Source organism: Balaenoptera borealis, assembly GCF_965194805.1.
Source record: "Balaenoptera borealis genome assembly, chromosome: 19".
NCBI lineage: Eukaryota > Metazoa > Chordata > Mammalia > Artiodactyla > Balaenopteridae > Balaenoptera > Balaenoptera borealis.
The window spans coordinates 11,580,491-11,595,383 of NC_138878.1; the positions used below are offsets into that span (position 1 = coordinate 11,580,491).

The following is a 14,893-nucleotide window of genomic DNA, read 5'->3' on the forward strand; positions in this document are numbered from 1 at the left end:
AAAACTGCTCTAAAAAATTAAGTCTATTCATTAAAAGTAAAACAAAACACATATAAACAGAACAGTATGATTAATATGCTATCTTATAATAACCTGTACTTATACTTGTGTAAATATGTACAAATACATTCTGCAATGCCATTCAAGAAAGTAATGACAATGGAACTCATGGAAGTTAGGGGGAGAATTTAAATACACATCTGGATATTTAGTGAGTTCTCTAGCATCATGCTAATCTGACCAGAAAAATAAAATACACACTATAGTACCCTGAAGAATGCTATATGAAATAACCAAAGACAAAATAATAACCTGTTTAATTTTTTTTTCTGGGGATGCTGTTCAAAACACCATCTATATGAAGGTCCATAAAATTTATTCAGACCTAATACTAGAGAACCAAGGAAATGGTATTCATAATCAATGCAAGACACTTAATTAACTTGATTTACTTTTTGGCTGCTGGTATGTATTATTCTTACTATGTTTTCCTGAGTTTTACTCATTCATACCTTTCTATTTCATTTTCTAGGTCCTTATAAACTTCCTCAAATGTACAGAAAAATAAAATTGGGAATAAACAAACAACTCACCTGGGATTTGTTCATTTTCTGCAGCTTTTGGGTAAAGGCAGAGAACTATGAAGGCAGAACTGAAATAGAGGAAAAAGAAAGGCATTGTTATTAAAGATCTGACCTGCCTCAGAACTTCTAAAATGACTTGTTTGGAAATCCTTACACATCACCTGAGAAAATACCACCTCCTGAGCTAGTCCTTTTGCCTGTTCAGAAGGGGCAAAAAGGATCATGCTGGCAGCACTCACTTTCAATCAAACACTATGAAATATCCGAAAAGGTAAGACTAAGACAACCCACTATCAACTGACAAAACAGTCAAAAGAAACCATAACTGATTAAATTATCGGACAGGGAATTTAAAACTATGATTCATATATTAAAGCTTTAAAGGAAAAGATTTACAAAATGAATGAACAGAGAATTTCAAGAGATGGAAACTTCAAGAAAAAAATGGAAATGCTAAGAAAAGCACAGTAACAGAGTTGAAAGAATACCTCCAATAGGTACTACAACAGAGTTGAGGAAATTTTCAGTAAATCTGAAGATAGGTCAAAAGAAATTACCCAAACTGAGACACAAAGAGAAAGCCAAGGGGGAAAAAAAAGGACAGAGAATCCAAGGGCTGTAATACAATATCAAATGGCCTAACAAAAATGTATTGGGATCCCAGGGACTTCCCTGGTGGTCCAGTAGTAAAGAATCTGCCTCCCAATGCAGGGAACGCGGGTTTGATCCCTGGTTGGGGAGCTAAGATCCCACATGCCGCGGGGCAATTAAGCCCTTGCACCACAACTACTGAGCTCACGAGCCTCAACTAGAGAGCCCGCATGCCGCAAACTACACAGCCCACGCACCACAACTAGAGAGAGAAAAACCCACATGCCACAACTAGAGAGAAGCCCACGTGCTGCAACGAAGCGCCCGCGTGCTGCAACGAAAGATCCCGCATGCTGCAACTAAGACCTGACGTAGCCAAAAATAAATAAAATAAAATAAATAAATAATAAATCTTTAAAAAAATGTATTGGGATCCCAAAAGAAGAGAAAATGGGACAGAAGAAGTATTGAAGACATAATGACCAAGGATTTTCCAAAAATAATGAATGATATCAAACCACAGATCCAAGAAACTCAAGATAATTTATCCAAAAAGCATAAATATCAAAAAACAAAATAAAATGGACACACCTGGACATACCATATTCAAACCAATGGAAACCAAAGTTAGAGAGAAATTCTCGAAGGCAGCCAGAAAAAAAATCTGACACGTTACATACAGACATACCTCATTTTATTGCTCGTCACAGATTGCCTTTTTTTTTAAAAAACAAATTGAAGGTTTGTGGTAACTCTGCATTGTCAGATGATGGTCAGCATTTTTTAGTAATAAAGTACTTTTAAATTAAGGTATGCACATTGTTTTTTAGACAATGATATTGCACACTTAACAGACTGCAGTATAAGGTAAACATGAATTTTACATGCACTGAGAAACCAAAATATTCACGTGACTTGCTTTATTGCAGTGATCTGGAACTGAACTAAAGAATCACAGAGAATTTCTCATCAGAAACTATACAAGCTGGAAGACAATGCAGTGACATCTTTAAAGTGCTTTAAAAAAGAAAAAAAAAAAACTACCAATCCAGTATTCTATACCCAGCAAATACATCTTTCAAAAAATAAAAGTGAAAAAAAAACCTTTTCAAACAAACAAAAACAGAAAATTCATTACCAGTAGACCTGTACTACAAGAAATATTTAAAGAAGTTCTTCAGGTAGAAGGAATATGATAACAGACAGAAATGTGGATCTATACAAAGAAATAAAGATCTCTGGGAATGGTTAAAATGAAGAGAAATATAAAAGACATTTTCTTCTTACTTTTAATCAATCTAAAAGATACTTGACTGTCTACAGCAAAAAGAGTAGAAAAGTTTTGTGAACTTATAGCATATGTAAAAGTAAAATATATGACGATAATAGCACATAGATGAGATGATGAAATTGTTGATGGCAGTATATTGTTTTAAGGATCTTACATTACACACAAAGCAGTAGACTATATTTAAAGGTTCACTGTGACTCACTCAAGAAGTTTATTTAAACCTTAGGGCAACCACAAAAAAATTTAAAGAGGTATAAACAATAACCAAATAGTGGAGAAAAATATGGAATCATGAAAAACTACCACTAAATCCAAAAGCAGTCAGAAAAAGAGGAAAACAGGAACAAAGACCAGATGGGCCAAGTAGAAAAAAACTAGCAAGATGGTAGATTTTAACCCAACCATGTCAATAATTCATTGCACAAACACACCAATAAAATGACAAAGGTTGCCAAACTGGATAAAAAAGACCAAACTACGTGCTGTCTAAAAGCAATGTGTTTGGGACTTCCCTGGTGGCACAGTAAGAATCTGCCTGCCACTGCAGGGGACACAGGTTCGATCCCTGGTCCGGGAAGATCCCACACGTCCTGGAGCAACTAAGCCCGTGTGCCACAACTACTGAGCCTGTGCTCTAGAGTCCACGCACCACAACTACTGAGCCCACATGCCACAGCTACTGAAGCCCACATGCCTAGAGCCCGTGCTCTGCAACAAGAGAAGCCACCGCAATGAGAAGGCCACACACTGCAATGAAGAGTAGCCCTTGCTTGCTGCAACTAGAGAAAGCCCGCACGCAGCAATGAAGACCCAACACAGCCAAAAATAAATAAAAATTTTAAAAATAAATAAAAGCAATGTGTTTTAAATATAAAAACATAGTGACAAAATAAAATTTTAAGGCAGAACAAGAAATTTAAACATAAAATTCTGTCCTTTGGGCCTCCTCCCTCTCTGTTTAGTGTGCAACGTCCAGCCACATTACACATTAACCAGACCTCCTCAAAGATGGGAATGCCTACTCAACCATAAAGATCTTTTTTTCTTTCTTCTGATGCTAGCAATGTAACTTCTTTAAAGATTAACATTCTTTCTCAACTCTGTAAGGGGGTCATGATGACTTGCTGCTTGCTTTGTATGTGCTTACCTGGACTACTGTATATTGGTGAACTTTATGTCAGTATGTCATTTTGATGTATGGTCTTTTGTCTCAAAAAATGTATATGACTATGCCTTCAACTTCTAACAGGCAGGACAGTTCTCAGAGCTTCTTAGAGTCTGTCTCCTGGGTTACAATCCTCAGGTTGGCTCAAATAAAATTCTCTTCCTTCTTGATTGTTAATTGAATTTTCAATAATAGCTAGATCAAAAGTAAAAGGATAAAAAAAGATATTCCTTGGGACTTCCCTGGCAGTCCAGGGGTTAAGACTCCATGCTTCCAATGCAGGGGGCACAGGTTTGATCCCTGGTTGGGGAACTAAGATCCTGCATGCCACAAGGCACAGCCAAAATAAGAAGAAGAAATAAAAAATAAAAAATGATACTCCTTGCACACACTAATCAAAAGAAAGTTGGACTAATTAATATCAAGCTAAGTAGACTTAATAAGAAATATTACCAGGGATAAAGTGTGATATTACATGTCACTGTGATAAATGACACATGATAAATGTATCAAATCACCAGAACACATAACAATCCTAAATGTATATGCACAAAAGAACTTCAAAATACAAGAAGCAAAAGTTGATAAAACTGAAAGAATAAATAGATAAACCACAATTATAGCTCGAGACTTCAATATCCTTTTCTCAGTAGGTGACAACAGAGGTAGATAAAAAACCAGTAAGGATACAGAAGAACTCAACCACACTATCAACCACCCTGACCCATTTAGTATTGACAGAAAACTCTACCACCAACACAGCACAATAGTCATTAAAGTACATAAAAAACATTCCCAGGGACTTCCCTGGTGGTCCAGTGGTTAAGGCTCCACACTCCCAATGCAGGGAGCCCAGGTTCAATTCCTGGTCAGGGAACTAGACCCTGCATGGCACGAGAAAGAGCCCACATGTTGCAACTAAAAAGATCCTGCATGCAGCAATGAAGACTCGGCACAGCCAAATAAATATTTTTTAAAAATCCCCAAGGTAGATCATTTCCTTAGCCATGAAACAAATCTCAAGTTTTAAAGAACTGAAATACATAACAAAGTATATTCTTTGACCAAAACAGAATTAAACTAGAAATCAATAATAGAAAGAGATGTAGAAAATCCCCTAATGTTTGGAAATTAAATAACAAATTTCTAAATAACCAATGGGTGAAAAAGGAAGTCACAAGGTAAGTTTAAAAAAAACAAAACACAGAATTGAATGGAAATGAAAACAAAACATACCAGAATTTGAGGGGTGCAGCTAAAGCAGTATTTAGAGGACATTTATAGCATTAAAACCAATGTCAAGGGACTTCCCTGGTGGCACAGTGGTTAGGAATCTGCCTGCCAATGCAGGGGACACGGGTTCGAGCCCTGGTCCAGGAAGATCCCACATGCCGCAGAGCAACTGGGCCCATGAGCCACAATTGCTGAGCCTGCGCTCTAGAGCCCGCGAGCCACGACTGCTGAGCCCGTGTGCCACAGCTGCTGAGGCCCGCGCACCTGGAGCCAGTCTCCGCAACAAGGGGGGCCGCTGCAATGAGAGGCCTGTGCACCGCAACGAAGAGTAGCCCCCTCTCGCGGCAACTGGAGAAAGCACGCACGCAGCAACGAAGACCCAACGCAGCCAAAAAAAAAAAAAAAAAACAATGTCAAGAATAATCGAGGAGATGTTACTACAGATGCTACAGACATTAAAAAGTTATTCTTTCACAATAAAAATTGATAAACATTAGCTACGTTAATTAAGGAGAAAAAGGAGCAATCCCAAATACACAAAATAAGAAAAGTGGGAAATATCAACAAACTCAAGAGAAAAAAGATGAAATAATGGAAAAAAAAATTCCATCTTCAATAGCAATAAATTACATAAGAATAAAGTTAATAAAAATGCAAATATTTTATGAAAAAACTTATAAAGTGCTGGCAAGGGGAAAAATGAAAGAGGAACAAATGAGAAGGCCTACAGTAAGATCCAACTTCATAAAGGTGTCCATTCCCCCTAACTAAATGTAACCATTAACTGGATCATAATAAAAGTACCAACAGATTTCTTTAAAATATAACTTACTCTAAAGTACCAGTGGGAATCATTAGTAAAACTTGTATAATCTCAAAGTGGTGAAGGCTTTTGGGTGTCATAAAAAGGAAGAGCAGTAAATTCAACCATAAAGAAATTCAAAACGCCTCCATGGCAAAAACCACCAATGAGCAAAATTAAAAGGTAAATGAAAAAATATTTCCCATTCATATGACAAAGTACCAGCTGGCTGTTTGACCTTGGGTAAATCACTTCACCAAAGCCTTCACTTTTCCTTCTGTTGAAACTGAGGAACTAAGCGAAGACACAGGGTAGGTGTGAGGATTGGGTGAACACTTCAGCTGAAAAGTCTCTTGCAAAGAGGTCACAGGTCTTACTCATTCAGCAATTTGTGCATCAGGAAACTTGCGAAACCTTTCAAGCCTCCCTCCACCCCGCGAGGCCCTGGGCAGCCGCACGCGGCATCCGGGCGCTGCCAGGTGCGCCCGGCCCCGCCCCCAGCCTCGCCCTGCGCCCGCCCTGCGCCCGCCCGCCCGCCGGGTTTCAGGACCGGATCCCGCGCGGCCGGAGACCTTCGCGGCGGGTCGGAGGCGCTTTGCCTGACAAAGGGAGGAAGGCTGGCCCTCGCCGCCGCCCTCCCCTTCGGCCGTTCCCGCCCCCGCACGTCCGGCCAGGCGGGCCCCGCCGGTCCAGCGCCGAGGAGAGGGCCGGCCCGCCCCGGACACCGCCCCGAGGGTCGCCGCCGCCTGCGAGTCACCGAAGTTTGGGCTCCCACCCCACGCGGGCACGAGCCCATCCCTCATCTCCTTCCCCTCGGCCCCCAGACCCCGCGGAGCTGCCTGGCAGGCCCCCCTCATACCTGGAGGGGCACAGCCCCCGCTCGTGGCTCAGTGCCAGGCCGGGTCACGGCGCGGGGCAGCTTAAACGCGTGGAGACCGGAGCCCTGTCACCCACTCGCGGCGGGAGGTGGGGGGAAGGGCGGCCACCGGCGCGCTCGCAGCATTGCACATGCGCAGATGCAGGGGCTGCTTGCCGTCCCAGGGTCCTCCGAGGGGTGGTCCATCGAACTTCGGGACTACATTTCCCATAAGCCTGCAGGGCCTCACCGTAGGGACTCTCAGGAAAGTCTTCACCTTGTTTAGCCGGTCGGATGAGTGCTGACCAAGATAATCCCTTGACCTGGACTTCACTTCCACCAGAGCGGTTTATGAGTTACAACCACTACCTACCCCAAAATACAAATCCTGGCTTTTAAAGATTACACAGGTCATCTATGGTAACAGCATTTAAATTAGAAAATATGTATAAAATAAAGCAAATATTACCCATAATCTCACTCTTCAAAGATAACTGTATGTAACATTAAGTTCACACCTTTCTGATATTTTTTAAAAATAAAATCGGCCATAAAGATACCATGTGCTGCAACTACTTTTTTTTTTTTTTAAGTTTTAGGTTTACAGTAAAATATGAGGAGATGCAGATGTTCCTCTATGAGGAACACAGAGTTCCACTATACCACCTGCACCCACACATGCATGGCCTCCTCCACTATCAACCTCCAGTACCACAGTGGTACATTTGCTACGATCGAATGTACACTGACAAATCACCCAAAGTCCATAGTTTACACTAGGGTTCACTCTGGGTGTTGAACATTCTATGGGTTTTGACAAATATATGATGACATGTATCCACCACCATAGTATCATACAGAATAGTTTCACTGCCCACAAAATCCCCTGTGCTCCATCTATTCATCCTTCCCTCATTCTCCCTGAGTCCCTGAAAGTCACTGACCTTTTTACTGTACTCCTAGGATTGTTACCAAGTCCAAGCTGCACCGCAGGCCAATAAATCAAGAGACGTTCTTGGGGCAAGGAATAGCGACTTAACTCAGAAAACCAGCAGACCTAGAAGAAGATGAATGTGTGTCCCAAAGAACCATCTTGCCTGAGTTAGAACTCAGGCTTCTTTTACCTAAAAAGGGAGGGAGTAGGGTCAAACGTTTCCTGGTTCCCCTCAGCCTCTGGAGGGGGTATGTTAATTTCTCCTTCCTGTAGTCATTCACAGGTGGGCCTGGTCAAGATGTTTCCTGTGAGCTGAAGAAAGGTATTTTAGCTTAATGCACATTACCTGGGAGGCAGGGGTTCCCAGAGATGGGCTATTATGTATAATTTAAGCTTATAGGCAACATCCCTTTAGTGATTAACTTGTAATAGAATACGAAATTTCTTCCCTGTTACAGTTTTGCCTTTTCCAGAATGTAACATAGTTGGAATCATTCAGTATGTAGCATTTTCAGATTGGTTTCTTTCACTTAGTAATATGCATTTAAAGTTCCTCCATTCTTTTCATGGCTTGATAGCTCATTTCTTTTTAGAACTGAATAATATTCCATTGTATGCATGTACCACCACTTATTTATCCATTCAGCAATTGAAGGACATCTTCGTTGCTTCCAAGTTTTGACAATTATGAATAAAGCTGCTATAAGCATCCCTGTGCAGTGTTTTGTGTGGAAATAAGTTTCTCATTTGTATAAATATCAAGGAACACAATTGTCAGATTGTATGGTGAGAATATATTTAGTTTTGTAGAAACTGCCAGACTGTCTTCCAAAATGGCTGTACCATTTTGCATTCCCACCAGCAATGAATGAGAGTTCCTGTTGCTCCACACCCCTGTCAGCATTTGGTGTTGTCAGTGTTGTGGATTTTGGCCATTCTAATAGGTGTGTAGTGTTAGCAACTAGTTTTTAATTAAAACAACATATAGTCTCAAAAAGCTACTGTTACTGAACCAAACTTGGGTCTGTATGCAAACAGCGAAGCCAGTCTATTGATACCAGGCTGTGGTGAAGGAAAGTGCAGGGTTTATTGCAAGGCCAAGCAAGGAGTACAGGCGAATAATACTTAAAACACTGGAATTCCCCAATGGCTTTTAGGGAAAGATTTTTAAAGACAGGGTGAGGGAGAGGATTGTGGGGTGTGGAGTAATCAGCTCATGGACATCTTTATGATTGATTGGTGGTGAGGTAATCAGGAGTCAACATCATCAACCTTCTGGTTTCAACCAGTTTGGGGTCTATGTGCTTGTGGTCAACATGTAGTTAACTTCTTCCACCTGGCGGAGGTTTCAGGATTGGCAAAATAGCTCAAGGATATGGTTCAAAATGTTATCTATAGCCCTTGAGAAGGAACTAAAGGTCCTTGAGTTTGTTTACTGGCCGAACAATTATTATTTTGTCTTGCTTGACTGTTTTTCTTTGTTTTTGTATTTTCTCACTTCTCTGATTAAATCTGCTCTTTGGAACTTGGGGAAGGCCTACAAGGCTAAAGTTTTCTACAAACAAGAGGCAGGCAGAGGACATTGGTAGGGGCAGTTCTTTCCTGGGAAGACCCTATCATAGGGTTCTGCTCAGATATATTACTTGTACATCAATGTTCATAGCAGCACTATTCACAACAGCAAAAAGACAGAAACAACCTTAGTGCCCATCAACAGAAGAATGGATAAATAAAATGTGGTATATACATATAGTGGAATATTATTCAGCCAAAAAAAGAATGAATATCTGATACATGCTACCACATGGATGAACCTTGAAAATACAAATGAAATAAGCCACATACCAAAGGACAAATATTGTATGATTCTGCTTACATAAAGTATCTAGAATAGGCAAATTCATAGAGAGAAAGTAGAGATTGCTGGGGACAAGAGTGGGGGAAGGCATGGGAGTTATTGTTTAATGGGTAGGGAGTTTCTACTTGGGATGATGAAAAAGTTCTGAAAAGAGACGATGGTGATGGATAAACAACACTGTGAATGTGCTTAACACCACTGAATTGTATAGTTAAAAATGGTAAATTTCATACGTATATTTTACCATAATTTTTAAAAATAATAAGCTGGGTTGAAGTGATTGTTGCATAACTGTAAATTACTAAAAATCAAAGTCTCAGCAAGGTATTTTTGTTATTTATTGTTTGTGCCCTTTTGATTATTTTTTGTTTGATGGAATAATTCCATACTTCATCAGAAAGAAAAACAGAATACTCAGGATATTTTTTAAAAAGAGAGACTAATAACTATTAGATATAAAAATGCATTACAAAGCTAAAACATGAAAACTTTTTAGTACTGGCTCCAGAAAAAAAAAAAAAAAAAAGACTCAAGAGTATATATTAATTTAGTGTCTGTTTTCACAGCACTTGTGAAAGATTGGAATTTTCCATGATTGTTCTTGGGCAACTAATTAACAATTTGGAGGAAAAAATGTTAGAGTCCTAAGACTGCATATTAGGACAGTTAAGTATAAGCTGGATTCACGATTTAAATTTTAAAGTGAAAGTATCAAAGTAGTTGTAAAGAAATGATAAGGGAATGTTTTTTATATACTTTGGGTGAGAAGGTATGACACCAAAGGCATAAATCATCAAGGAAATAATTGACAAATTCAACTATAGAGACTAACTTTGAAAAAAATGCTATAAACAAAGTTAAAGACAAATAAGCTGGGAAAATATACATGGTACGTGAATGAAGAAAAAGGGTAGTCTTAATTTATGAACTCCTCTTATATGTTAATTTAACCCCATTAAGAAAAATAAGCTCAGTATATGAAGAACCAATTAAAGACGAAATACACAGAATAAATTTATCAAAAATGTTTTCTCTCTACTCAAAATCAAAGAAAAGCTATATGATAACATATGTAATATCATTTTGACCTATAAGTTTGGTCAATGTTTAAAAGAGTAATGAGACCCAGGATTGGAACAACTTAGAAAAAATTTTTATACAATTCTGGTGGGATTATAGTACATAAAATCTTTCTGAAGTCCTCATTGTATCAAAAGTTAAAATTTTTAAATTATCATAGATTTTAATCTTGTACAATGATATATATACATGAATGTTCTCACATTACAGCTTATATCTGCAAAACACTGGAAACAGTCTAAAAATCTTTCAATAGATGTAGTTAAATTATGGTATGTAAATGGAATTTGGGGAGACATTGAAAATGATAATGTATACTAACTCCATGGGGGAGGTGTCTAATAAGTTGAGAAATGAAAAAATGTAGATCACACAAGAGTATGCAGAGTGTGATACTATTTTTGTAAAAATTATGCATATTTTAAAAAGACTAAATACTGAAATGTACAAAAAGAAGAAATATACACTTTTCCCCCAATAAACACACACAAAATAAACTCCCTACTGCCTTATGCATAACAACGTAAAGTACTGTGTGCATGGACTGTTTCTGAAGACCTTGCAAAGTTCAAAACCACATTATTTTCTATTAATTTCCTCTTAGGAATAAAGGAAAAGTATAGACGATGTTTTTTAAAAAAACATATTGCATATTTTAATTTAAATGTTGCTTTAAATTTTTTTGACCTTCCACTAAGGTTTCACACTCTCTTCTCAATCAACTACCCAGTATGTCCTAGTGGTTGTTTGATCTTCCGAGCATGTTGTAATATCCACTTCCGTTCCAACAAGCACTGGCACCAACAGTAAGCACATGCTTGTATGGCACTGTTATTGGATGTAAAGAGATTTTAACTGTTATAATAGTGACTGTTTAAAGTGGAGCAAATATCCCAAAGCTCATAAATAACAGTGTGGTTAGCTCATAGATATTGACAAAAAATTTTATTTTTGTTTATGAGCTCAAATGACATTCCCATGGGGCAGAGACCCTAGATCATATGATTTTATCAAAGAACTTGTATACTCTGTTATATTAAAATCCATTGGTCTTTCTTGTACTTTGAATGGATCATTTATCCAGGCATGATTTTGTAACATCGTGCCCTGGTCTTTGAAGAACACTGGCTTACTGAGTCATAAAGATCTTTGAAATGTTGATACATTTTATTACATAGTATCAAATGACCATAATAATATCACCACTGGTCTCATCAGAAAAGCTTTAATAAGTATTGGGAAGCAGAATCAGGTTTTTGCCAAAATTCAAATTTTCACTTGAAAGCTCCTTTTATCATTGGGCAAGAAATATAGTCACTTGTTTTCCTTGGAATGACAGCTCACTTCATTCATTTTTGAGAAAATGTCTGCCAAACACCCAGCCTTTGTTTGACTGTCAGCCACTCAAGTAAAAATGTTTCATGAGAAAAGCAGCTAGTTCAGCTCACGACTCAACCGCACAAGTGGTTTTCCTGGAGACAACGTCTTGCTTCTATGTGCAGCAGAAGTACTTTGTACGTACTTCCCGTTTCATCAGACAGAATATTAAAAAGACATGCGCTCAAAGGTTGAGACAATACAATTAATCATTTTTACTGCTCCATTAAGGTCATTCTTAAGTGAAACTGGCACTTCTTTCCTGCAATTGCGTGAGAGCGCAGAAAGCAGTGACTGCCAGGGAATTCCCTGGTGGTCCAGTGGTTAAGACTCCGTGCTTCCACTGCAGAGGACATGGGTTCAGTCCCTGGTTGGGGAACTAAGATCTTGCACGCCGCAGCACGGCCAAAAGAAAAAAAATAGGTAGTGACTTCCAGTGCAGCTTGGTGCCACTGTCTGGAATCCTGCTGTGGCACCAGCAAGCTCCCCCACCAACTGCTTTTGCACCATCAGTGCAAATGTCAACTCAACGAAATAGGAAAATAATGCCGAAGTGTTATTATTAAAAGAGCCTTGACCTCCTGGATCCCATGCAAGGGTCTTGGAGACCCCAGGGGCCTGTGGATCACACTGTAAAGCACAGTCACTGTGCGCCATTATCCCACCTAAAATATTTTAAAAGTTTCCTTAATAGTATTCAAATGTCCAGTTGGTGTTCGTATTTCCAAACTGTTTCCACGAACATTTCTTCAAATTTTTAAAACTCAAGATCCAAATGAATCCACATCCCATGATTAATGTCTTTTAATACATAGGTCCCCCCCTCCATATCTTTTTTTTTTTCTTTGCCATTTATAGGCTGAAAACACTGCATTGTCTATTCTGAAGAACTTCCACACAGTCTGGATTTTCCTGATCACCTTAAATTTTAATTATCAATTTTCTGTTCCTTCATCTAGACTCAGAACCTGAGAAGGTCAAGGTTTAAGAAGAATTTTTGGCCAAATACTAACAGCAATTCCTTACTCCTTGCCAGGTTTTAAAACAATTCTTTTTCTGAGTGAGAGGTTCAGGTTTTTTTCCCCAAGCATCTTTATTTTCTACTCCTTTATTCAGCATTCCTGCCATTAACGCTTGTCAAGCACCTGCTGGTGGCAGGCACTGTGCTTGAGCACAGCTGTGAGCGACCCATAGCTCTCTCCCCTTATGAGCTTACATTCTACTTGGGGAGACAGGCAATAAACAATAAGTAAAACATAGAGCATGTCAGATGGAGTTCACTGCTAAGAGGGTCGTATCAGGAGTGTCGGGGGGGGGGTGCATTTTTGAGTAGAATGGCTAGAGAAGACTTTACTCAGCAGGTGAGGTTTGAGCCAAGACTCCATAATCACGTATTAGGCTCCATAATCCCTATAATCATGACTCCAAGACTCCATAATCAGACCCCTACCAGTGGATGTTCCTTTCCTTGTATTATTTCCAGTGTCTGACAACACCACTCCATCTGGTCACCAATTTCTCCCAGCCCGTCTACCTGCCTCCCTCTTTTATATACCTGAGATGATGGAAAGGAATGATACCTAATCACAGCTTTTCCCTCCTCATTTGGGGCTCTGAGAAGTGGCCTCTATTTTTTTTTTTTTCATGGCAAAATTACACGGACTTCCTTGGTGGTCTAATGGTTAAGACTCTGTGCTCCCAACGCAGGGGGCCCGGGTTCGATCCCTGGTCAGGGAACTAGATCCCACGTGCCGCAACTAAGAGCCCGCATGCTACAACTAAAGGGCCCACATGCCGCAACTAAAAAAAAAAAAAAAAAAGATCCCTTGTGCCACAACGAAGACCCCGTGTGCTGCAACTAAGACCTGGCGTGAAATAAAAAATAAATATTTAAAAAACAAAACAAAATTACAAAGTAGGGAGCCTGCAAAAATTCTCCTTATTTGGAGCAAAGTGAATATCTCATGCTATCTTTCCTTTATTTTTAACATCAATTAACTGTGGAGAACGGAACTAACCTGAACCTCGAAAAATTTAGTTATCTTAACTGAGTGTTTGACAAGGCCATCTTTCACCTCAGTGAATGAAGCGATCTTACATGGTCAATGGCTTAGAAGTCTTCATCAAGGATCCTCTGGGCATATAAGGACTGTCTGTCTCATTTATTGAGGCCTTTCCAGCACTGTGCTCGGTATAGATGAGGAATGAATGAATGACTGGGGCAAGAAGTAATGACGCTTGAAACCCAACTACTATCAGTATCATGCAGTTCTGTAGTCCTGTCCACCTGAGTGTACCAAGAGCTGCCTACGCATCCTGCATCCTGCTGGAGGGCGTAGCTTCCAGCATCATCCAACTTTTCAGGGCTGCCCACCTCAGTGGAATGGCGGTGCCCCCGCATAGCACCAGGGTAGGTAGCTGCTCCTTCAGTTCTTCTTTCCTGCTAGCCGGGTCTTGGGACTGCAAAGAACTCCAGCTAGTTCCTCGCTATATCTCCTCCTTGTGGAGAGACACCTGAAGAATATCCTATTAATCCCACCTTGGGGAAAAAATAATCATAGTCATTCGGAATCAGGTTTATTACTGGGTGCACTGTTTTTTATAGAGAATTTAGAGATAATTTCATACAAGTCAGAAAGATGTGGGTTTGAGTATTATTGGACAAAGTATTATTACAAAATAAAGCAACTGCATCAAAGCTTCCCCTATTTTATGGGTGGATCCATAAACAGAACAGATCAGGAGTCTATTGGTCCAAATACCTGTTTACAAATGGAAAAACAAAAGCCTGGAGAAGCCAACAAGTTTTAATTCTGAAAAAGATAATCTGTCTATGGCTTCAAAATGATAATATGACTGCTTTAGGGGGTCCCACAGACCATGCTCAGGTTCAATTTTTCCTTAGAAGGACTCAGAACTCAGCAAGCTGCTGCACTCATGGTTACAGTTTGCTGCAGTGAAAGGACACAGATTAAAATCAGCAACGGAAAAATGCACAAAGGCCAAGGTCCTGGAGATACCAGGCACAAGATTCCATCTGTCCTCCCTCAGTGGTGTCATGCAGACAGCGCTCGATTCTCCCAGCAATGGTACGTGACATCACACATGGAGTATTGCTAACC

At 39.6% G+C, this 14,893-nt stretch overlaps 1 protein-coding gene across 3 annotated transcripts in view; it reads right to left on the bottom strand.

The window, feature by feature from the left end:
* ZFP1 (ZFP1 zinc finger protein) overlaps positions 1-14,893 on the bottom strand; it is a 62,840-nt gene that overhangs the window by 31,692 nt on the left and 16,255 nt on the right. The window contains exons 1-2 of one of the 3 annotated variants that reach the window (XR_014237292.1): positions 6,526-7,000; positions 594-652 (exon numbers count right to left, since the gene is read on the bottom strand). Coding sequence is in view for 2 of the 3 variants with exons in the window: in XM_082366373.1 (XP_082222499.1) it covers positions 594-608 (15 nt within the window). In the remaining variant the exon portion in view is untranslated. Of the gene's footprint in view, positions 1-593; positions 653-6,525; positions 7,001-14,893 lie in introns of those variants that run through there. The other 2 variants (XM_082366373.1, XM_082366374.1) reach the window with 2 other exon arrangements.